Below are 22,898 nucleotides of genomic sequence, written 5' to 3'. Positions count from 1 at the left end.
TAACAAGGTCTAAGCCTAACAGCTCAATGCGCATTCCTGTTGGATTTCATACCCTAGTTCTCATCCCGCTCAACAGCAGACATTAATAAAATGTTGCGATACTAGATGTGATTAACCGCGTCACAACCTGGGACGTTAACGTATTTTTATCCCAGAATGCCAATTGATCGAAATTTTGATTTCCTTAAATTCCACGGGAAGATGCAATATGATGCTCAGTTCTTTGTGTTATACTAACCCCGAACCCCGAGTCCACCAACATTCAACACCCAGAGGGAATGGCGGTTGTCGAGGGCCGTGACCGCCTCTCCAGCCTGTCAGCGGACAACCATCAGCCATGGCTATGGGTCACGCATATGTTCTCGCTGGCATTCGTAACCCTGACGGCCCTTATCAGAACCCGAATAAAAAGAAGGCATTATGGCATCGAAGACGCTATCCTTCTTGTCAGCCATGTAAGTCTCAATCTGTGTGCTCTCCCGCTCCTTGCGCAGTTGCTGATGAAAGAGTTTTCGTCTCTGGCCATTCTTCGAACAGACCTTCTATGTCACCTATTGGATTGTTCTCTTGATGGCAATTCTCGCTTCCCTTGGCAAGTCTGAAAAGGTGACAAGCGAGGCTGATATTGCGAGAGCGTCAAAAGTCCGTTATTGCTTCAGTTGTGCAGGTTGCTTCCGCTGACAGTGGTTTTGTTCACAGTTCGTGTTCGGCAGTCGAATCTTGCTGGCCTTGGTTCTCTGCACCGTTCAAATCTCAAACATATTGCTAGTCTATAACATTTTCACCAAATCGGTGGAGCCTTCGCGCATTTCACTTTATGTCCTCCTAGGGGTTACTCTGGCCCAGGGTTTTGTAGGACCTCTGACGATATCGGCCGGGTGCTCACTGGACCGCATACCCTACGTTGGGAAGAATTCTGGGTGTTCCAGTACAGTACGGTTTAATCTCGTTTTCGTCGCACCTCTTTTCGTTCATTGCTGACTATGTGTATAGATAGTTCGTTGGATCATTTTCACCACCTTCGAGACAGTACTGGAATGCGCGCCTATTATTCGAGTGATGACCCAAGTAACCTGCCTGCAAGTTAGCCGCAAGACGAAAATTTTCGTGGTAGCCGCGTTTTCCAGCAGATTGGTGTAAGTACATAGGTTATTTCAAAGAGGATTCGATCAATTCTGACTTTAAGTAAAGAGTGCTGATCCCGGCATGGGTTCACGTAGCCTGTTATGACCGTTTCCTGAAAAAGGGACGTTCTAATATTGGGATCGTGTCAACAATCATCACGGAAGAGCTTTGGGCAAGTATTGCACTTTTCTCAGCCTCCATACCAGTTTTGATGCGTGTAGCGAAGCAATTCACCGTGTCGAGAGAGGTGGGTGATAGGATCATCCGCGATTCCCGCTACGTTGGATCATCACGGTCGAAGAAGACTCTTGACCCCAACATCGAGATGACTCCAACAAGCAGCCAAGGGAATTGGCAGCCGTTGAGGAATAAGACGGAGCCATACCTTCACGAGGATAACTATAATGCTGCGATCCTCTCGAAGAAGAAAACTACAGGATCGATCAACAGCGCAAGCGAATCACAGGTGGGGATCTTGAGGGAAGTCCAAGTTGAAGTTTCATCTCTTCGTGTACATAAGGAAAGCCTCGAAGCACCCGTCACTCGTTGATATTTCTCTTTCTTTTTTTCTTTGAAAACATCTTCTCTTTTCCCTTTCAAGGTGTATGCGACTAATACGGAGGACCGGAGCTGAGATAGGACCACATTCTTCGGCAGGAAGCGATGTACGGCGTTGATAGGCACATTGGGAGAGGGACGAGTAGTCTCTTGCAAACTGTCAAATCCTTTGATATGGGACGTGCCCTCTCCTCTCCGCCTAGGCGTCATCTTTACTTCAGATCGTCACCTCTTTTCGGGAGGTGCTTCTATTCTCTCTCGTAGTGAGTTGATCAGCTGGGGGTTGTGAGTGATCACGTGACCTGTTTGTTTTCGGGTGGTTTGGAAATTTATAGCCCCGAGTCTCCGAGCAGCTTCTCAACCTCGCAAGGGTTACTTACATCCTGATACGTTCCCTTCCCGCTTTCATTGACAGGGGTGAGTGGAAGCACCCGGATTCCAGCTCTAACTGGACTAGACCTAGTATGCAAGGACACTTGAAGGCAGCACCTTTGCTGAATCATCGAAGCTGCTAAAAAAACGAGCTGCAGTCCCAACTACAATGGACTCTTGTAGTTGGTTACTTGGCATCAACACCCTAGTGTTGAGGTAGCATTTTTTGTATTTTCCCGTCTATGCCAGCCTCTGTGTTTTTCCCCAAATTTTCCATTTCCAGCTCCTTACTGTTTCAATTCCTTCTCCCACCATGGACACATTTCCGCTCGAAATAATCGATCTCATTGTATTCTTTGCCGACCATGAGACGCGCGATCAGTTACTCACCGTCTCCCGCCGTTTTCAATGCTCGGTTGAGAAGTACAATTGGAGCGGCTACTGCTGCACTACTCGCAGCATGATGAAAAAGTTCCTCGAAATGTATCGTGGCTACCGCTCCCGATACCTTCGCTACATCAGCGTCCGTGTGGAATTTCCATATCTAGTGGACACCGAAAAAATGCCGATCAAGTGTCGTGAGACCACCGATGAGATCCAAGCCAATAACGAGCGTCTTACACGTCAGATTATGGGATTATTCAAGGCCCTGAAGGCTTTAGAAGAGCGAGAAGGCCCACATAATCGGCCAGCGGGCATCCGTTTGCATATCGAAAATCCTTACCAACGTGACAACAACCATAAGCATTGTTACCACCACCGATACCGTGGCTGGCGCCTCAGTCTGCTTAACCCGGAGGATCTACCTACTCTCTCGTGTGTCCAAGAGCTCACTATAAATAAGTCATCGGAATTGGTCGGCTCTGGGTACAGCGAGGAAAGCATGCGACCCCTGGATCTTGGCCTCGTTTCTGCTCTTATTTCCAAGCTTCCTAATCTGAAGGTTTTAAACTGCTTGTATCTCTCCGAGCGTTTTCCAGAGGCTTACGAGGACGAGGTGGTTTCACACTTTACGCGGCCATGGGAAGGGCCTTGGCGTGATACCAGGCATGCCTTTGGCAACACGATGCTGAGTGCACCCACATTGCCTCATAAAATTGAAAAAGCTAAACTTCTCTTTGGCCATGGCCCCCGTTCAGAACTTATGGTCGATCAAGCTCGTGCGCTGCCTGACTTGGTTGACCCTTTTACCTATGACCCAGTCAGCACAGCTCTTCGCGTGTTCTCACAGCGCGTGGTCGAGTTGAAGATACGCGCGTGCGCTGACAGCACCATTTTCTGGCCGTCTCCTGATGATGCAAAATCGGAGTCCCCGTCTTGGCCCTATTTGAGACACCTCCGTGTCGAGTTCCGGCCTGTGTCACCTTCTGGGGTGTGGTATTTCCAAGGTTCGCGCGGAGAGGGTCGGAACACCACCGGATTTAAGGTTACGCAGGAACACTATCCTCCGGTCGAAGAAAACGCAGATGATGAGCGATGGGATGATGTTTGGGCCTGGGAAGGTGGCCGCTTTGAGAACCGTTGTCCCAATATGTTCCGGATCGTGCCTAACGATGAGGTCATCGAGCCACTGCTAGAGGCGTTTGCAAAGGCAATGGAGAAAATGCCGTTGTTAGAAACGGCCGAGCTATTTACAATGTTAACCTTCTTCCCCGGCGGGGACACCGAGCAGGAATATTCCGATGATGAAATCGACAAGCGGTACCTATGGGGTTTAAGGTATCATTTTCCTAAGGATAACAAAAGTGGCCCGCTTCTTGAATGGCGGGTCGGCGATTGGCGTCCAAGTAAGAAACTACTGCAGCGTTTCCACGATCTCGGGAGCCACAGGGCCGGGGAGCCATTCCAGGAGAAGTGGCTGGACTGGCAATATCTGGATTGGTCGGATCCGTGGCGCGATCTTACCCATTCTTGATCTCTTTTCTTTTTGTCTCTCTCTCTTCTTCTTCTTCTTCTTTTTTTTTTCTGAGTTCATACTGGAAATGGAAACGAGCCGAATGTGTATAGGAGGTCTTTTGATTTTGAAGCTTATGGTGGTGTGCACGAATGTATGTATTTACAGACATGGTAGGCCAAAACTTGCGTTCTCCACGCCCTACGAGGCTCTGCGTCTGCAAAAGAGCGTTGTTCCCAGCCTCGCTACTCGGGCTTCTGCTGCTCGTCCGAGAGCAAGGTCAATTATATCCTAATTCGTGATCATTCGACTTCCAAATGAAGCGCAACAAAAGCCTGAGGGTGGGCTAGCAGTGCAAACACGACAAACAATGGACGCGGGCCAAGCGGTGCAAACGGTGCAAACAAACTCTTGTGCATACGCAATAAAGCTTTCGACCCCCATTTTTTCTTCCATCTTCACGCCTTTACAAATGAGGCATCATCAGAACATCAATCATTGTACTCTGTACCTTACAGTCTATTATCATCATATGCTTTATTTTGAGTGGCATTTAAAGTCTGATAATTTCTGTTCTATCCTACCATGCTGCACCCACATGTTACCCACACACAGCAACACCCTCGTGTTCGTCCATCAGCCACTCCCAATTAAAATGGCCTATTCCATTGCTTGAATGCTGATCGCGCCTTATCAAGAGCGTCGATTTTTTTAATCAATGCTCTTTTCTTCTTTTTCTCGTCTTGTTGCATCTGATTATCGTTTGGATCGGGCTCCGCCGCGTCTCTCGCTGCTTTGCTTGCCCACAAGTCCTTCAGCTTTGGAGTCCAGTCTATGACCGGCTTGGTCGTCTTGGTGAAAGCTAAGATGTGTTGCTTCTTCATGAATTTATCCCACTCTTTCTCCAGGCCCTGTGGCTTCCAAGGTGTGTATTTCACATTGTTGACTACGCGTGGGTGTTTGGACAATTCCTTGTCGATTAATCCGAACATCTTGCCTACACGCTCTTTTTGGCGCTTGAGGTGGGCGGCGATGGTTGGATCTTTGTGATATAAAGCCGAACCGACGAGCTCGCGCAGGGTCTTCACAGCTTGGTCGGGTTGTTTCTCGACGCCGTCTTTGAGAGTTTCTCTCGCAACGATCTGTGATTCCCTACCCCAAGCCTAAATTTTGAGAAAATGGTTAGCAGTCTGCAAATCTCGAATCAACGCGCTGTCCTCTCTCCCTTCTCCCTTGTCTAGCTGCTTTTTCTCAATAGCCCTAGCCTTGGAGAGGGTCGGCTATCAGCACAACATTCAATTTTTCTTCGCTCTTGTCATCGAATGGCTCACGACAATTGGGGTCATTTGGAAACTAGATGCAACACGGCAATGCCTTCTTCTGAATCTCAAAACGCTTACCTTTCCTTTGGACGGGATGTTGATCCGATGCTCTAAGACAACAAGCTCATTGCTGTAGCGGGTCTTTGTCGGATAACAACCTCCAAGGTGAGCAACCGGCGTGCTCTTGCTTCCGCCGATATTAATCGGGTCAATATCCCATAGCGCCTCGAAGTACGTGCAAAACGAGACCTTTACCCTCTTTCCCTGACTGTTTTTCCAATTCGGATCGGGATGATCATACGCCAAACCTTTCGTCTTGTTGAGATACGCCAGGAATTTTCCGGGAAGCTGGAACTCAAGAATGTGCTCCGTGTCATACTGAATACCCTTTACACGGGAGGTTAGTGGCGTCCCGAAACTATAATCATCGCAATCTATCTTCTCGAAACCGTAAATCGGAGCATTCTGCCCGAGAGAGAAATCACGTCAGCTCAACCTTACTGAAACAGCAGCGAGAAACACTTCAGGATCTGGCTGGTGGTCATATTACTTACTGGTAATTCGCCGCCGGTAGGATAAGTGCTCTTCATCAACAGTTTGCCGCAAAGCAGAGATTCCTTTGTGTTGGAACGCTTTTCCAATTCGCCACGCGTATCCAAGCTTGCTCTGGCTCCCGACGTTAAGCTATAATAGTCGTCCCCGTCCGTGAGATACTTGTCGTTATCCCATATGCCCGGAATTTGAAGGCAGTCATTACGGTTCTCTGGAAAGTCTGGTCCCGCCTCATCCTTCGGACAGAAAAGGTCTCCAACAGGAATATGGAATTTAGGGCCATAAACAGCAGCGCGCTTCTGTAGGCTGTGGTGACTGGCATTCTCTGAGTGTTTTAGGTGTGCCTTCGAGGTCATGTTGCCCTCGGTACTCCACGGAAGGCCTAGTGGCATACTGCCTTGCACCGTTGGTAGCCCTCCCAGATTAGGACATGTGCCGCCTTTAATAATGTCCTTCTCCCAACCGACTATGTCGTATGTGGTCTCAGGCCATTTGAGGATACTTGCGTCAGCTCGTGCGTACAACTTGGCGCCCACTTGCATGCCGTAGGTGAAGGGACATGTGGCCTCGGTGCTGATTCCGGCGGCCATTTTGACCAGGATGCTACCTTCACCCACAACCCCGACTGTGGCACCTCCGACCTTCCATCTATCATCAAATCTGACACCGAATTCTAATCAAGTTCATTATGTGTTAGTGAGATGCCTATAATCATTCTTGCCGGACCGTCGACGTCACAATGATAGCCTCAGCAGCACCTCATGAAAAGTATTGAGGCTCGTGTTCTCCTTGAGAAGTAGGGTCCAAACTCACCGGCTGCTGCACTAAGTTTCGCAGTGATATCCCCTTCTACGGCCACGCCGGCATAAAATTCTGGCCTTTGGATGCCACTGAAATCCCCCGTTCTGTCCAAATCTGGGTCACCTGGCCCAATTTCCTTCGGCTTATACTCATCCATACCGCCATCTGGGAGCGTCTGCCTGATTTCCCATTTGGCGATGCTTATTTTGGTCTCAAATTTCGCTGCTACAGACAGCTGGGCATCAAGACCGCCGGAAATGTGAATCTGTGGGCCGATGGTTGCTATTCCGGGGATACGAAACGACGTTCCGGGAAAGGGAAGAGTGAGAATTGTTTTCTCCTTGCTGTAGGAAATGCTTGCCACGGCATCGAGCGTGAGGGTCGCTGTGATTTCACCTTCGTTGTAGAACGTGAGATAAGATTTGCTCAGATCAAGAGGTGCGATTAGGCTCGTGACGATCATTGTAAAGCCGAAAGATGTCGAGACTCTCATATTCGTTAGGGCTTTCGCTGAGATATGGCCGTCATATTTGACATTGTTCCTCTCGCACTCCCAAGTTTCGTCGACGATTACAGCAGTGAAAGTCTCGTCGACATCATGTGTAAAGTCACGCTTAATCTCGGGTTTAACCATCTTTTTCAGCCACTCGAGCACGGTAGACCCGAACCATCTCTCCTGGAGTTCCCGTTTGTCAAGTCCTCCGAAATGATAGTCGTCGCGGAATTCTTCTTCGAGCCATCTGACATGATTGCCCCCGACGTCTTCTAGTGATCTCTTTCGCTTCTTGGATGGCGTCGCCGCAACTACTTCATCCCAATAATTATCTTGATTGCTGAAGTCCACACGCATTTGCGTGTTGCCGAGGTCGCGGGGAACCCGCGAGAAATCATAGTCGAATGTCAAGTCGTAAACAACACCCCTGGAGCCAAGATGCGCCAGATGACGGGGAACCATCTGCCGCTTTGCTGGCTCCATTGACTTGGCAACGGCGTACTTGCCAGGGCCGCAGCCTTTAGGCATTTGAAGAATTGTTCCAGGAACACCGTGACCAAGACCAATCTTATAACAGTTACTCGTTTCTGAAAAATCTGTACACACCATTTGGATCGTGTGCTCGCCCTCTGTCACGGCGTCTTTACAACCAAAGACTTCCCAATGCGACCCATCACGCTTGTCGATGGACACCTGGAGCTCTTCGGGAGAAGTGAGAACGACGAATTGAAAAGCTGTATCACTGGGGTTGTCATCTTCGTCGTCTAAATTAAGATCAAAATCTGTGTCGATATTGTCCCCCGTTGGGGGATCCTTGAACAGGTTCTCGAGAGGGACAGGGAGGAAGAGATGCTCTCCTTTGACAGGTTGGCAACAGAAAACGCGAGCACGCTCCAACTTCACACCACATGTGTCGCCAGCTCCGTAGTAGCTGTCAGTGAGTTGCACCTCAGAGTTCGCATCGCAGTGGTTGTCGAAGCAGCTGCCTGGTTCACCGTGCCATTTGCAATTCTTCCACTTCTTGGCATCTTCTTCAGGACAGCAGTACAGTTTCATTAGATCCAACTCAATTGCATCTAAAACCTCTGAGAGCTCGTCTCCAAACAACAACCCGATGGGCGTACGCCTTCCTATGATGTCAAATATCTTCTGGGCGATGTCGACTAGATCGGACAGGAAGGTCCCAGAGAAGGTCTGAAATGCTGGTCAGGTCACATCGCTATTTCACTTGCAGTGATAAATGGGTGCTTATCGGGTGAAGAAGACAATATTTCGAGAAAAGGGGCTTCTTACAATGGCTTTGTCACCAGAATTGCATTTCTTACCTATGCCTTGCCAGTAGCACTTGTTCTCCTGGGCAAGAGGGCTCTTGCAGCAATACGCTTTGTGACCGTCGTTACAGTGATGTCCGCTCCCCCACTTGTTCAATTGGAGCAGAACCTCGTCGTCATTGCAATGGCCATTGCAAAGCGGGGCCGTTCCTCGCCAGGTGCAGTCATCAGGATTAGGAGCTCCCGCCAGGGGACAGCACAGCTTGCTCTTCTTATCATCCTTTCCGCACTTCTGTTCGGTGATCTTGATAAATCCGGCCTTACAGTTACCGTCGCATCCTGTCACATAGCAATCCGGAATGTACGCGTCCTGGGAACCGCATTAGAATGTCTAAGGATTTCATGGGCATAAGAAGGACTCACGTCATACAATGACTTGTCTTTCGCGTTATCCTTGAAGTCACCAAGGCGTTTCGGTGCAATAACAGCTTGGAGAGCACTGAGATCATCGTCATCTTGATCGATCTGACCATTACTTTATCAGTAATGATATCTTCTCTCCCCCTTCCGAGTAAGGGACTCGACTTACCGCCCATATCAAGTAGCCCCCAAGTCCCAGTTCCTTAGCGAGTTCTTTCTTTTGTTTGAAGGTCTCCGCATCATCCTGGGAGCAGTTAGCGCCTTCAAGGCCTAACAAGGATACCGTATGATCCTGCAGTTCCGTGCGAGTTCTCAATCGAGGAGCCTTACATATGAAACCCATTGGTCGCCGGAATATGTGATATACTTGACACCGGCAGTTTTGTCATGGAAAGGCTTAAGCTTGTCTGTCTTGATCATTGCCATGATCTCCCGGTAGGTGAGAATACCTGACTCCCCGCTGCAGGCTCCCTTCGCGGCTCCTCCCTTGAAGACACAGCCAGGCTTGTCGCATGCTGGATCTTGGAGCTGGAAGCTGCGTCCATAGAAACCAAGACCCATGTTGACTTTGTGTGCAGGGACGTCGTTACGCCAAAGAAGATCAAGGGCCAGTCTCATCTCGGTAATATTGGAGTGGCCATAGATGTGACTGCCGATGGGATTGTCACGGTCCCATACACCGTGCAAACTATGATTGTGGGGCCGGTCAGTGTCTAGCGCACAAACATGGCTGGCAGGTTGTGAAATCTTACTCGTAAGTCATCATATTTACGAAATCCACATAATCCACTGCCTTGAGATCGAAATGGCGAAGGTACCAGTAACTGCTTGGTGCGGTGAATGACACAGAATAATGCATGGGCTGCTTCTTGTTCACGTCATTCAATTCCTTAAGGAACTTCACGAAGTTCTTTCCGTCTCCTGGGATGCCACCACGGTCGTCAGCACCCGGATACTCCTATTGAAAGGTTAATACTTAATCCCGATACAAATATGGAACGGAGATCATGGGCAAGTACATACCCAGTCAAAGTCAACGCCGTCAAAGGCATATTGTCGCATGAAAGAGAAAAGGTTATCTATAAACTTGGCGCGATTCTCTTTTGTGCTGACCATGTTACTGAAAACCTTTTGTGTTGGGCCTGGTGCTCATTGTCAGTGACATTAACGAACTTGCTTCGACTTCTCTAACCGCCAATGCCATACTTCCACATGATTTGCTTGTGGTGTTGGCAAGTTAAAGGGTTGGGGGTGGATCCCACCTGGATCGTTGAAAGTCCAGCCACCAAGAGCAATGACTGTTTTCAGACCTGGATTTTTCTTTTTAAGTGACGTGAAGTCGGAAAATAACTTGTCAGGAAGACCGTCCATCCCCGCGATCTTGAAATCGCCAGGGGTAATATACCCAAATGAGAAGAAAAGATGAGTGAGCGAATTGACTGGAATATCTTTCAAGCCCTAGAACAAATGTGTTTGAGTTAAAGCCTAGTATAGGTTTGTATGGAGCACTTACCATGCCCTGACAGTTGCTGTCATGACGCCAGGCTTCATAATAACCGATGATTATGTTCTGCTCGCTAGCCTTTTTCCCCGGACGCGGCTGGTCACAGTTCGATTGGCATCCTGGTTCATCATCTGTGCCCTTTTCGCAAAACTCCTTTGTCATGCCGCAGAATCCCCATTTACTACAGCACACATTGAGAGGGCACTCTTTACCGGGTGGGTCGGCATTCTTGCCACACTCGGCTTTGGCGTCACAGTTTGACCAGCACACTTCATTAGGACTAATGTTGTTAGTGCCGCAGTACTCTTCGCCATAGTTGCAGGACAAAGTCTTCTTAGGGCAGCAAGCTCCTGCGTTTGGGTCAGCACAATGTGCATTCAAAACATTTTATAGTTGAGCACAAGGGCAAATACCGTTGCTACATGGGCGGTCAGGTGCACAGGAATAATCTTCAGCGATATTGAAGTCAGTTGCAAGCAGGAATTTGACATTTTCCTGCGCAGCAGGACAGATCGGGAGAGCATCGTCTCCACGAGACTTAGCAGAATAATCAAAGATCCTGGGATGATATCAACAGAGCTCCCTCTTACGGTCTGGCAGGAAGTATAAATTCAGGGTCAAACATACGAGGCGGGATTTCGGCAAGTATTTGGGCTCTCATCCCTTGGTTTTAATGAATGATGGAGATGGCGATGGCCGTGATTATGTGAATGAGGGAATGCTGATGCTAAGATTGCTAGCCCAGTGTGTAAAATAAGGAAAGGTAAGGAGCGCATACTGACCCAGCAGCCTTCAGGCTACCTTCGGGGTCAATAGGAAAAAGGGATACACAAGGGGACAAAAGAGTGGACGTGTTTCCTTGACACAGCTCTTTCCTATTGCTTAAAACAAGGTCGTCGTCGTATGTATATATCGAGGATATCAGAGTTGCGATAAGGCCTTCGCTTGCCATCCCTCCCTTGTGACTATCATGCAATTGCTACGGTGTAATTTCGACCCTGCCATTTCACGAAGTGTTGGATGAACTATTGCCGTCTCATTTCCAATGTCACAGGGGAGTTCAACGTATCAACAGAGCAGTTTAGCAAAGTTAAGTGTTGGTGAAGGTCTCAGATTTAACCGACGGCAGACTTGCTCATTTGAGTGGAATCCGTTTATGTCCGAAAGGTGGATCGCATATCCAACTGTGCCTGCATTGTGCATAAGCGGCTTGGTCGAGCTTTGATTCAGCCCGGATTTCTGGTGAAGAAAGTACTAATCCCTGCTGGTAATCAACTCGTGCAGACTAACAAGGATATTTAGAAGGATTTAGAACACGAGCGCGCCCACTTCTCTCAATATTACAATAACCGATGCTGTTTGCCCTTGCAGGAACGGTGTTAGGGTGCGGAGGAAATGTCACCTCAGATTGCTTCTAAACTTTATTTTTACAGAATAACTCCGCATAGATACCAGCATTGCTAAAATTGCCCGCGCATTGACGTTGGAATGCTAGCCATGCTGCTCAACCCGGAAGCTCCTCATAAAACTTCTATGGCGCCCTGGGCGGCTCGCAAAGAGTCCGCGGTGCAGCCTCCCTTCTTTTTCTCCAACTGTTGACGCTCCTTTCAGAGTGTGGTCAAGATGCCACGGCCATTCGTTTTTGCATCATCGGTTCCGCTCCTGAAGCATGTTTTTCACTTTGCTACCCTTCTCGGAATTTGGGGTCAGCCCGTGTTTGCCATTCCGATGGTATACAATACGTCTGTCCCGACGACGTTGACAGATACGTGCGCCAAAGCCCTTCTGTCTGACGTATCCTGTGATCCAACGGTCAGGAATTTCCACCCAGGCTTCTACTATCCTCCTAAAACTTTGGAAAGAGCATGCACCAGCACTTGCAAAGATTCCATTGATGCATATTGGAATGCTGTTCAGTCGTCCTGCGGAAACGAGACTTTGACCGCGTCATTTGATCTGGAGGCGTCGGTGCTCATCGTTCCAGGGACTTACAAGTACCTCTATGAGTACATTTGTCTTCAGGATAGCGGGAGATACTGTAATAATGTTGCAGCTACAGCGGCAGCCATCGCTGACCCAGGAAGTATGCAGTAACCTTTTTTTAACTTCCGTCTTCTATCTGTCCCTGAAACTCACATGGCGTCTGGCGCAGACTCCAGATTTAATTATCTTGACGCGGTTCCTTCGGGTACTGTTCCTCCAGATCCTTGTGATATGTGCTTTATAAAAAGCCTTCGGCTGCAGGCTGGTTCGCCGTACTTTGATGGACCTGCGCTTGCTAGCATGTCCGCCTATGAATCAATGACCAGTAAATGCGGTGTGACTGGGCAGCCGCTGACCACGACCACTATTGGGTTTTATACGTGAGTGCATGACAACTCTCTTTCAGATATAACCCCTTGACTCGAAATTCATATTGACATATCCCAGTGAGGAGCCGGTGGTTACTCCTGCGCCGTGTATGGGGAAAAAGTACTCGATCCAGCCAGGGGATGACTGTTACAGTATCTCACGCTCACAGGGAGTGGGAACTGCCTGGCTTCTATCGGACAACAATCTGGCGTCATACTGTGATGACTTTCCCACGTCTGGCGATTTGTGTATTGTTAACACCTGCAAAACTTACACTGTAAAACCCAAAGACACTTGTGGTGGTATCGCTAAAAGCGCAAATATCACTATTCCCCAGCTCAAGGCGTGGAACCCCGTAAGTTGGAACCGTATCGAGATCATACTAACAAGGCAATCCGTAGCTAACCATGCAGCTCTAGATCATCAATGCGGGTTGCTATAACATGGATAGGTTGAATGGTACTCAACTATGTATCTCTGCACCGGGCACTGAATGGGTGCCTCCTTCTGTGACAGACCTTCCAGGCGCGACGGTCACTACTCCGGCACCAGTCCCCACTGATGCTGCTTCGGGATCAAACACTTACTGCGGCAGGTGGTACAAAGTGAAAAAGGGCGACTATTGCAACCTTCTCGTGCTCAAGTTCGCTATTTCAATGGAAGACTTCATATTCTTGAACCCAGCAATAAATAGCAATTGCACCAATTTATATGCCGACGAAAGCTATTGCGTTCAAGCAGTTGGAGATAGTAGGTGTCCAAATTATCCCAAATTTTTTTACGAAGGATCTATACTGACCTCGGTTTAGTCAACACCTACTCAGGAAAGCCTGGATATATAACTACACCAACTGGAGCCATTCCAACAGCCATCGAGACCCCATTCCCAGCTCGGCCTAATGCCACTGCGGCGCCATATGAAAGATTAAACCCCAGCTTGCCGTTGGCGAAAGGGACGCGTGATGGCTGTGTCCACTACTTCGATGGGGCGGACTACCAGTTCAACCTGACAGACACTGATTGGCACAGCAACTGTGAGGTTGCTATTGAAGTATACGGTGTGGACCCCGAATCCTTTGCAGTTTGGAATGCCGGGTTAGGCAATGTCAGTCAGCCGGAATGTGCATTCAAAGAGGGCTTTCGATACTGTGGTAGCTACTACTTGCAAAAGGATGACGTTGAGAGTGAAAACCCAACACCCACAATGCCACCCGACACAACCACAACAGCCGCAACAACCACCGGCCCTTCCCCGACCTCTCCAACAATGACAGGCCAACCTTCAACCTGCAACAAGTGGCATACCGTCGAACAAGGAGATACCTGCGATACTGTAACACAGAAGTACGGCTTGAAACGCGAAGAGTTCCTGGCTTGGAACCCTTCCGTCAGCTCTGACTGTAGTCAAAATTTCTGGCTGGGTTACGCATACTGCGTGGGCGTTGAAGGCACAACCCCCCCGATGACTACTACTACCACGAATGTACCTACTCCCCGTCCGACCAAGCCGCCAGCAGAGTGGACACAACCTGGCATAGCGGAGAATTGTGTCAAGTGGGATCGTGCCACTAGTGGAGACTACTGTGCCGCTCTGGCGGAGCGGAACGGAATTACCGTCGCGCAGCTAGCGGAGTGGAATACCGCGCTTGGCGCCAATGGGTCCAAATGTGATACCCAGTTCTGGTTGGATTACTACTACTGCGTTGCTGTTTCTGGTTAAACCGGAGGTTGATGATGGCTTGGGCTTAGAAGAGCCCCGAGTTTCTGTTTATAGGAAGTTATGTTAATCACCTTAATATCTTCTTCGGAATATTGATAGGTTCTCAGGAGATCGCGTATATGTATGTGTGTACAACCAGTCCATCCATATTGCCATTGAATTATGGAAATTAGCCCTAGCAGGCCTGTAGTTGCCCTTGAAATCCCATACTTCTCGCGGTCAGCATCTTTGCATGCGTTGCAGTTGAAAAATAGTTGCATGGCGCTTTTATTCCCATTTCCCTTCTTCCCTTTTTAACCTTTTACCTTATAGCTGATGGCGCCAACCCGACTCAATTAAATTTCAGATCCAACATGACTAAGGATTACACATAGCCCCGATGTCCGGCCCTTAATGACGATTTCCATATCAAGAAAGCTACTAAATAAGGTCAAACTGCCGAATTACCTTTCTGAGGAAAAGCGTTGTCTTGCAAGGTATATGCTTAAGTATCCGTCCCATTCTGTTCATGCTAGGTACGCTCATATCCGCACCAATACGAGACCATAGGGTGAGAATCGATGGTAGATACGGGGATGGTAGATGGGAGGTAATTTGAAAATAAATCGAGGCGGCCGAATGGAAAGCTAGGTTCGTACGCACGTGGAAACGACGGGAGATTTTATTCTAGGCTAGCCCCCTTAAACCTCTTAGCAAGCTGATCACTATCGGAAGTCAAAGTCTTTGGATATAAAGGCACATGGCGAGTGTGGTTTTTGTTGGAACTAGAGCTCTCGGTTTGGAATGGCCAAGAGCGTTTTGGGGGCGGCTCACCGCTCTCCTGAAGTATGGTCACCAGTGTAGCCCAGCCTGGTGTATTAATCAACTGGACGCCATCGGCTGGATCGTGTGTTCGAGCGACAGTGCAAAGGAGGGCTTCCTCTTCCTGGAGAGAAATCATTAGCCACTAAATCTATTACTCGAATTGAAGTAAAAATCAACTTACCTTACTCAAGATACCGAGACCATGCATGAAACACAGTAGGTGGAAATTGGATACAGCCCGTATCGCTTCGTCGGGATCCGAGCGTGAAAGGAGCTTCTTTGCAACGTTTCGAATATCCTGACTCTCCCCAATAACCTCTCTATTCTCAATCGGAAATGTAGTATCGGCAAACAAAGCTGAAGGCTCTGTTGGGAAGCCATGGGTTAAGGTCACAAAAAGATATTCAACGGGGAAGGCCGGTTTAGCGTTCTCTTGAACATTCGCACCATATTCGTTGACTTTCCTATAGAAAACTTCGGGGATATATCGCGCGTTCCCGGTGTCCGCATTTTCCAACTCATTCTCACGCTGCACAAGCATCACCGAAGGGTCTGCAGAAGGTTCGACGATATCTGCTCTCACCATTTCCACGGCCGAATTGGACGCTTGATACGCACTAATGGAAATCGCACCATTCTCATCTCCACTCAAAATGCATGTAACAAAATTGGAGCCAAACCTGCCAGTTTCGCTCCACTTACTTGGTTTGGGGTATCGCGCTTGGAGTCGAGCCGCAAAAGCAACTTCGAGCGAAGAGAGGTAGTAGGAATCAATATGTCGTCGACAGATAACAGTACCATCCCCAAGCCCTGAGTCCAGAAGATCAGTGAAAATAACGCCCACCTTTTCAAGCCCGCATAACTTTGCCACTTCATCGACATCCCTCTCATTCTCCCATTCACGAAGTGTTATCCCATCAACCTCATCAACTTGAGGCGGTTCATAAATAGCCTGGACAACAGCCTTTACGCCAAGAGGCACCTCGGAATATTCTTCATATGTACCATACAAAAACCCGAGTCTCTGTGAACCCGATTTTCGCCAAAAGTCAAGTAAAGAATTAATGAGATCCGGCGAGGCAAACTCGACGTGATCCACCATTCGAAATTCCTGCGGCTGTAGTGTGATGGCGCTGGGTTGACATTTCGTGCATATTCCTTCAGGCCACGCTGGATGCCCGGATGGGCAATCTTTCCGCACCCTATAGTAAGGTTCTGTCAATGGGGGCATAAAGGAGCTCCCTAGCTCTGGTTTATTTTTTGACGAGTTGACTTTTCGTAAATAAGAATGGAAGGAGAGGTGTTTAATCTTCTTGTCTGCCAGATATTCGGGGGCATATGGCTCCAGTGGCATGCAATAATCGCACATTCCCTTTGGGCCGTGGCGGCACATCTTCAAATCCCGTCCTCGTGGTATTTTGCCATCTTTCTTATCTAGTCTATCGTCCAGAGCGGATTGCTGAACAACTTCCCATGGATTCTTAATGAGCGCGGTTGGAGACGAGGGCTGAGGGGGTGCTGGCAGGTCCTGTTCCGGCACTGGTGCTCCATTTAGTCGACGTGAAATGTGCTGCATGTTTCCAGCCGACGTGTTGGAGGATTTGCCATTTACAAGAGTCGACTGTTCACTATATCCGATGAATAACTTGTCCCCGTGCCTTAATATTACGCTCTGTTAATCTTCTCTAGAGTTCCGGGTAGCACAAGGAGGTGCAATTGCATACTTTAGGCCAACTTGTTGTATAGAAACACCATCGAGCAGGCTAAGCTTTCTCTCCTGGCCCCCAGTGCCTATGGGTTGATTTGATAGGGCTATGGATGTAGGATCAACATTCTGAGGTAAATTCGAGAGGATCTAGATGTCATAGCGATATATGTAAGCCTAGGTGTCACACTAAACGAGAATGCCACACTAAGCTCCCGAGATAAATCCCATTCAGATATATGCCAATACTACCTTTGGTAATAGAGCCGGAAAGAGTTCAGCAGGTTCAACGGTTAAGCGAAACTGCCCATTTCGGCTCTCGAACCGGAGGATGAGGGGTTTTGGAGGCGCCATAGCTCGGGTGACGGAATACAGAGCGTTGGGTAGAGCGGATCTAGCAGGAGTGTTATCTTCACCAAGCTCGCATGTTGGTTAAAAACGTTAAAATATGGGAGCAGAAATATTTCTGCAGCTAATCCAGAAATGTGATTCTTGCAGGGGGGAAAGAGTATATAAGAACTGTCGTGAAGATTCAACGAAAGATGAGGGCATTTGAGGACGTCAACGGCGATGTGTTGCCTGGCTGAGGTCATCGCTCCGCGGGTTCAGCCGCCAAGCTCTGAACGGCCGCCGGCGTGCTTACTCACCCACAGCGCCAAGTTGGCCCGCCAGTGGGCGCGGGATCAATGTTTTGCCGATCGCCGGGACCCCGCCAAACGGGCGACCTCATCATCTGTAGAATAGCCCATAGGGATGGAGGTTACAGTATCATTGGATTTTGGGGGGTTACTTGCAGAAGTTGGCGTGACAGGTAGCTTAAATTTCCCCGTCCAAAAAAATTCCTTGTAATCGAACTGCTCCTTTATTTGCACTGCACCCCAGCCTCACCCGAGGCTTGCAGCCACGACGCACCATGGTACTTCCACTGGGAATTCTTGACTATGTACGGAGTAGAAGAAGCCCATTACCTAGTTATTGTCCGTCTAGAAGGCCCGTGCTATCTCTCTCCAAATCCTTTCAGAAGGCCATTATCTAGTCAGAGCTGCATGGCAGCCAGTTCCATTGAAAGACCCAGAGTAAGCCGCCCAACGGCTTGCCACTACGCTTCATCCGCCCTACGAAGGATGGGTAAAGGGTCGACGGAGGATCGGGGAAGCAACGTGGCAAGCCCGAAGGCCCTCCTGGCTCCGAGGGCACGTTGTACCCTGTACATCATGCTGACACTCCCCTGTTGGTTGTTTGTATGGACCGATTGGTAGCCCCCTTACCTCCCTTTCTGGTCGTGATTCCTCTCTGGTGCGCCGCCAGTTATGTTGATAAAACACTTCCAGCGGCCTTAATCGGACCTACAAGCTCTAAATCGCTGACTTAAATCCGGTTTGAAGAGAGATTTCTCAAGGAATAGCGTAAAGTGCCTCCGCTCCGGCCGTCCCAGGGGAGAATAAATTAGCAACTGCCCCCCGGCCCTCGAGGTGGTATTTCCTCGTCCTATATAGTTTGCAACCGAATGACCAAGATCTAAACAGTTAGTTTACTTGTCAAAACTTCACTATGCCATTCCGCGACTTCCAAAAGTCTTCAAAGGACATTCAACTTCTCTCCGAACATATTCTGGCCGCTGAATGTGAGGTCCCTGGTGGAGGCTATAATCATAGCGAGATGGATCTCGACAATTGTCTAGGTGATGACAATGGTATCACTTGCTATCGAGTTTTCTCCCTGTTCCGTCATTAAAATTTCTCCCTCACTTGTTTCTATGAAATACTTCTGAATTCGACGAGCAAACTATCCCCACATGGTGTATGCTAATGAGGCCAACAGGCAATTTCCAGTGGGGAGGAAGGAACTTCCACAGCCACGCTCATAATATCATATTTCACCCTGACGAGGGCGTTGCCCATGTGCCTGTCCTTCGGGCAGACCTTGACGGCGGAAGCAAGCAGAGTAATGTGAACCTGGGCGAGAGAATTGGCAATGTCAACGGCCATCTGGTGTTCAGGTGGTAAGTCTTCTTGTTATGAAGCATTGAAGATTTCCTGATGATATGTAGAAGAGGAGTAGATCTCCTTCACTCATCTTGATAACTATGCTGTGATTTGGCTTCGGACTAAAAGTGTTTGATAATGTTGCTTTTCTATGGGGAAATTCAGCTATGACGCAATTGTTTTGCTCTTGGTACTCCGTGGTGATGCTACTTCGACAACTACATGTAACGATGTCTGAAACAATCCTTATCAAATGAAAAAAGTTTGGAGCATCCCTGCCCCCTCACTAAGATGCAAAAGCTCATTGTGTAGTGTATCCCTAGCATTTTCTACTAAGAAATTAAAGCATTATCCGCGAATACTAGACGCCATTCGCAGAAACTGCAGGACCGCAGAACCAGATGATATCAGTTAGAGTATAACACAGCGCTTTGGTAACCCACAAGGACCGTCCTCAACCACTTCATCCTCAACATGACAATTCTTTGTTGGAACTTGCTGAGTCGTAATTTCGGGGTGTTCCTTTTCAGATAGAGATGGAGCTCCATGCAGTCATGCAAATCTAACCTTTGCGACAGCGTCGTAGAACGCCTTGCCTTGGATCTCTGCGAGCTCAATCTCCATGGAGGAGGGGTTTCGGGAGCCATCCCCAGCCTTGATAAGCCGAAAAGGTCAGTGTAGTTCAATAACATAAATAGAAAAAGAGAAACATCGTTATATATATATATTGGAAAGTTGCTTACAGCGAAAGTTCCTGCACCCCATGGGCTGCCGCCTCGAGCTTCTGAGAGGTTCGAAAGAATGGGGAAAGCGGTCTTATAGCCAAGCGGGACAAAGATCATTCCGTGATGAACGAAGGTGCTCATAGCCGCGATGACCGTAGACTCCTGGCCACCGCCGGGAGTGCCAGTGGAAACAAAAGTTCCTACATATTTACCCCAGAAACCTCCTTTTGCCCAAATAGAGCCAGTTTTGTCCCAGAAAGCCTTCCATTGAGCTGGGAAGTTCCCATAACGGGTGGGTATCCCGAACAAAATGGCGTCATATTTCAACAGATCTTCTGGCGCGGCGATTGGGTGATTTGATTTAGCAGGGGCGTGCATTTTAGCGAGAACTTCATCTGAAAGAGTTTCTTCGATCCTGCGGCGACCTCCCAAGTTAGATCCTCGCTTACTTAACTAATAATTCTGTAAAAGCATGTTTGCAGCGCCAATTTGACCTAATCGACACAACCTCGGGCAGGGTGCGTACTGGTATAGATCGGCTGTGCCCCCGGCAGCCTCAATGCCTCGTTTTTCAGCCTCCGCGAGCTTCAATATGTGTCCATACATGGAATACTAGAACCATGAACTGCCATAAGCGGATGTTTGCCCAGTGATAAGTTTCGCAAGAGGCCAGAGCACGTACAAAGACGATCGCAATTTTGGGAGCCATGGTGGAGAGCTGCAAGTCCAATGAATTGGCGTTCAAGGTTAAAAAGGGTATTCTTAAGGAAGACGTTCAAGCAAGCAAAATGCAATTGAGCTTTGGTAATATCCTCTCACCATGGTGAAAACTGGGATGGGGATGGATGCACACTCCGTGTATATATACGCACTCCAGGAGTCAATGACGTGCCTGGGCGAGTAAGCTTAAGGAGGGCTACAGATCCTGGGCCAAAGTGGCTTGCCGGTTGGAAGGCAACCATAACGGGATTCTGGCCCAAAAGAAGCACTGCTCCATGCGATTCCCAAAACTAAATTTTTGGACCTGGGATGAATAGTTGGTCAACTAATCCAATTCCAGAGCAAATTGTTGCTGTTTGGCTTATGAAGCACTGACAAATATAAGAGCCGCAACGCGCCGAGGGGAACAAATTGGTGATCAACTCCGACAGGGCTGCAGAGCAGTTGGGATCAATATGGGGAATGCGGTCTCGGGTATCATCTGTGGTCTCGGCTGCGCCGGACAGCGTGCCTTGCGAGTCGCACAAGGTTGGACGCTTGTGCTTAGTTGAAGCTGACAAAATCGCACTTGAAGTGGGCGTGTGGGGGGACCGGGCAGCCCAGCCCGGTTTCTCAAGCGCCGACAACGCGGTTTTCGCTCGGGCTTTTTCATGATTCCATCCCGGGGAGCAGAAACGACGCGCATTTGGTGTGATGATCCTCCCACGTCAATTGCCTGTGCCCTGAAGATGCACCTACCTAGCGCACCGCTGCAGGTGGTAGGAGAACTTGATGCTCTCCATACTCCGTACAAGCTATGCATTTCACAGCTCAACGGCAGCTAACCATAGCAACTCTTTTGACCACGAGCAACAGCCGGTCATCTCCATTTCTCGTTCCTTCTTCCACTTTTTCAACTATCAGTTCGAAATCAGTCTTATGGGCTCTGGGCTCTCCCAACGCAAATCTGGCCGCAAGTACCATATTGAACCCCAAAGCCACAGAAGACAACATGCTCGACAGTCAGAGCTTCCAGGGAAAAGATAACCCGCCCGTACATTCACTGTCTGAAAGCATGCAAACCTTTGCAATATCTATCTCGCTTGCTCTAAAGCATCTCGCAAAGAAGCTCCTGCATTGGTGAAACACTCCCTGTTCGACTTGCGACTGCTAACTGACTTAAGCTTCCAACTCTATGGTGAGACATGGTTAGATCTCCAGCAAACCAGTTATTTTCGAGGTGTTGAAGCAGAAAAGCAGCACCTGCACAAACTCATTTTCTCTTTGGCCTCTCGCTGTCTGTTAGCCAATATTCGGGTATAATGCTACTTAATGATATGGAATCATCTCCATAGATGCAAAAACGATCCTCCTCCAGTCTATCATTGGAACTTCTAGCCGTTGGTACCTCCGTGATGTCGCCGTGCAGACCACTCGGTTATATCGGCGCCCTCGCCATCCTTTACGTCCTCTTGAAGCTCTCGGCAACAATATACGTTTTTATCCGTCCCTCCCGCCTCTCCAAATATCTTCGCAAGGATGTAGATACCTACGCTCTCATAACTGGAGCTACGGATGGGATTGGGCTTGGATTTGCCCGCGAGCTCTGCAGGCAAGGTTTTGGCGTCATCTTGCACGGCAGGTGTGAACATAAGCTCCAACGAACGCGGGACATACTGAAAGATGAATATCCGGACGCCCAGATTCGCACATTCATTTGCGATGCAGCCCTTCTGAACCCTCCGGAGGTCTTTGATAGCCTCGCACGCGAACTACAAGACGTGAATCTGACTGTTCTGATCAATAATGTCGGCGGTCAAGCTGGCTCCGTTCAGGGCCCATACAAAAGCTATCTGGATTACACCCACGAGCAAATCGATCGCGTGATAAGCGTCAATACGCGATTCATGACCCAGCTTACTCGTGTGCTGCTACCGCTACTTGATCGAAATGGACCCAGTTTAATTCTTAATATGAGTTCATTCGCTGCTAGAGGAACTCCCTACGTTGCTGTCTACAGCGCCACTAAGGGATACGTAAAGACTTTCTCCGCTGCATTAGCAATGGAAATGAGGATGCAGAAGAAGAAAATCGATGTTGTGGCTCTCAATGTTGCTGAGGTTCAGAGTGGTAGCCACACGGTCCCAACAAGTTTATTTATCCCTACTGGAAGGCAATTCGCGCGATCTGCTCTGAAGAATGTGGGCTACGGGAGCGAAACAGTGGAAGGTTATTGGCCGCATGCAGTTCAGGGTGTATTTGTTGATATGATTCCTGAATGGATGAGACAGATAACTGTGATGCAGGCTGTGAGGTCAAGAATCGCTGCGTTCCCCGGAATATCAAAAAATGTTAAGTAAAATGAGTTGCCGCACAAAATAACCACACAGTCAATCTACAAAAATGTATATTGCTGTGTGCTGCGTGAAACAGTCTTCTTTGGATGCTTGGACTAAAATGACCTTGGAATTTTTTGAATTTATTGTCTGTTGTATCATAAACGGCAAATTGGTATATCAAATAAAGAATGTTGCATGTATATGACCGACATGAACCCCCAAATATATGTCCATATATTCTGTGTGATATCAAACCA

At 48.5% G+C, this 22,898-nt stretch overlaps 8 protein-coding genes across 8 annotated transcripts; 5 read left to right on the top strand and 3 right to left on the bottom strand.

Annotated features, from left to right (window-relative positions):
• Positions 1 to 278: 278 nt before the first annotated feature.
• On the top strand, positions 279 to 1,675 carry CIMG_04763 (uncharacterized protein; the record flags this gene model as incomplete). Its single annotated transcript, XM_001245321.1, has 4 exons — positions 279 to 455; positions 700 to 852; positions 994 to 1,136; positions 1,192 to 1,675. The coding sequence occupies 4 exons, from the start codon at positions 279 to 281 to the stop codon at positions 1,673 to 1,675; spliced, it is 957 nt and encodes a 318-aa protein (XP_001245322.1).
• A 693-nt stretch (positions 1,676 to 2,368) lies between these two features.
• Positions 2,369 to 4,149, top strand: CIMG_04762 (uncharacterized protein; the record flags this gene model as incomplete). Its single annotated transcript, XM_001245320.2, has 1 exon — positions 2,369 to 4,149. The coding sequence occupies one exon, from the start codon at positions 2,369 to 2,371 to the stop codon at positions 3,968 to 3,970; it is 1,602 nt and encodes a 533-aa protein (XP_001245321.1). The 3' UTR covers positions 3,971 to 4,149.
• Positions 4,150 to 4,535: 386 nt separating this feature from the next.
• Positions 4,536 to 10,474, bottom strand: CIMG_04761 (chitinase 5; the record flags this gene model as incomplete). Its single annotated transcript, XM_001245319.2, has 12 exons — positions 4,536 to 5,112; positions 5,350 to 5,736; positions 5,826 to 6,496; positions 6,637 to 8,319; positions 8,443 to 8,758; positions 8,812 to 8,913; positions 8,978 to 9,100; positions 9,139 to 9,496; positions 9,561 to 9,766; positions 9,832 to 9,950; positions 10,071 to 10,266; positions 10,322 to 10,474. The coding sequence occupies 12 exons, from the start codon at positions 10,472 to 10,474 to the stop codon at positions 4,600 to 4,602; spliced, it is 4,827 nt and encodes a 1,608-aa protein (XP_001245320.2). The 3' UTR covers positions 4,536 to 4,599.
• Positions 10,475 to 11,935: 1,461 nt separating this feature from the next.
• On the top strand, positions 11,936 to 14,687 carry CIMG_04760 (LysM domain-containing protein; the record flags this gene model as incomplete). Its single annotated transcript, XM_001245318.2, has 5 exons — positions 11,936 to 12,395; positions 12,465 to 12,675; positions 12,743 to 13,019; positions 13,084 to 13,414; positions 13,474 to 14,687. 5 exons carry the CDS (start codon positions 11,936 to 11,938, stop codon positions 14,382 to 14,384), a joined length of 2,190 nt encoding a protein of 729 aa, XP_001245319.1. The 3' UTR covers positions 14,385 to 14,687.
• A 14-nt stretch (positions 14,688 to 14,701) lies between these two features.
• Positions 14,702 to 17,410, bottom strand: CIMG_04759 (nuclear protein localization protein 4). Its single transcript, XM_001245317.2, has 5 exons — positions 17,146 to 17,410; positions 16,913 to 17,043; positions 15,370 to 16,846; positions 15,198 to 15,309; positions 14,702 to 15,055 (listed from the first exon to the last, which is right to left on the bottom strand). Exons 1-5 carry the CDS (start codon positions 17,245 to 17,247, stop codon positions 15,051 to 15,053), a joined length of 1,827 nt encoding a protein of 608 aa, XP_001245318.2. The 5' UTR covers positions 17,248 to 17,410; the 3' UTR covers positions 14,702 to 15,050.
• Positions 17,411 to 18,055: 645 nt separating this feature from the next.
• Positions 18,056 to 18,953, top strand: CIMG_04757 (uncharacterized protein). Its single transcript, XM_001245315.2, has 2 exons — positions 18,056 to 18,586; positions 18,715 to 18,953. Exons 1-2 carry the CDS (start codon positions 18,445 to 18,447, stop codon positions 18,897 to 18,899), a joined length of 327 nt encoding a protein of 108 aa, XP_001245316.1. The 5' UTR covers positions 18,056 to 18,444; the 3' UTR covers positions 18,900 to 18,953.
• A 97-nt stretch (positions 18,954 to 19,050) lies between these two features.
• On the bottom strand, positions 19,051 to 20,750 carry CIMG_04756 (NAD(P)H:quinone oxidoreductase, type IV). Its single transcript, XM_001245314.2, has 6 exons — positions 20,700 to 20,750; positions 20,423 to 20,627; positions 20,286 to 20,321; positions 20,130 to 20,215; positions 19,622 to 20,018; positions 19,051 to 19,532 (listed from the first exon to the last, which is right to left on the bottom strand). The coding sequence occupies exons 2-6, from the start codon at positions 20,423 to 20,425 to the stop codon at positions 19,431 to 19,433; spliced, it is 624 nt and encodes a 207-aa protein (XP_001245315.2). The 5' UTR covers positions 20,426 to 20,627; positions 20,700 to 20,750; the 3' UTR covers positions 19,051 to 19,430.
• A 785-nt stretch (positions 20,751 to 21,535) lies between these two features.
• CIMG_11390 (short chain dehydrogenase/reductase) lies at positions 21,536 to 22,846 on the top strand. The gene has a single exon (XM_001245313.2). It carries the CDS (start codon positions 21,658 to 21,660, stop codon positions 22,660 to 22,662), a length of 1,005 nt encoding a protein of 334 aa, XP_001245314.2. The 5' UTR covers positions 21,536 to 21,657; the 3' UTR covers positions 22,663 to 22,846.
• Positions 22,847 to 22,898: the final 52 nt, after the last annotated feature.

Source organism: Coccidioides immitis (genome assembly GCF_000149335.2).
Source record: "Coccidioides immitis RS genomic scaffold supercont3.4, whole genome shotgun sequence".
NCBI classification, from domain to species: domain Eukaryota; kingdom Fungi; phylum Ascomycota; class Eurotiomycetes; order Onygenales; family Onygenaceae; genus Coccidioides; species Coccidioides immitis.
The sequence above is the reverse complement of the archived record's forward strand: the minus strand, read 5'-3'. Positions and strand labels throughout refer to the sequence as shown.

Coding starts and splice junctions, on each gene's coding strand:
- CIMG_11390 (XM_001245313.2), top strand. CDS start 21,658: ATGCAAAAACGATCCTCCTCCAGTCTATCATTGGAACTTCTAGCCGTT.
- CIMG_04757 (XM_001245315.2), top strand. CDS start 18,445: ATGCCATTCCGCGACTTCCAAAAGTCTTCAAAGGACATTCAACTTCTC. Junction 18,587..18,714: donor TTGTCTAGGTGATGACAATG/GTATCACTTGCT, acceptor TGAGGCCAACAG/GCAATTTCCAGTGGGGAGGA.
- CIMG_04759 (XM_001245317.2), bottom strand. CDS start 17,247: ATGGCGCCTCCAAAACCCCTCATCCTCCGGTTCGAGAGCCGAAATGGG. Junction 17,044..17,145: donor TTCCGGCTCTATTACCAAAG/GTAGTATTGGCA, acceptor TATGACATCTAG/ATCCTCTCGAATTTACCTCA. Junction 16,847..16,912: donor ATACAACAAGTTGGCCTAAA/GTATGCAATTGC, acceptor CGTAATATTAAG/GCACGGGGACAAGTTATTCA.
- CIMG_04756 (XM_001245314.2), bottom strand. Junction 20,216..20,285: donor CCAAAATTGCGATCGTCTTT/GTACGTGCTCTG, acceptor TCATGGTTCTAG/TATTCCATGTATGGACACAT. Junction 19,533..19,621: donor GGGGTGCAGGAACTTTCGCT/GTAAGCAACTTT, acceptor CGGCTTATCAAG/GCTGGGGATGGCTCCCGAAA.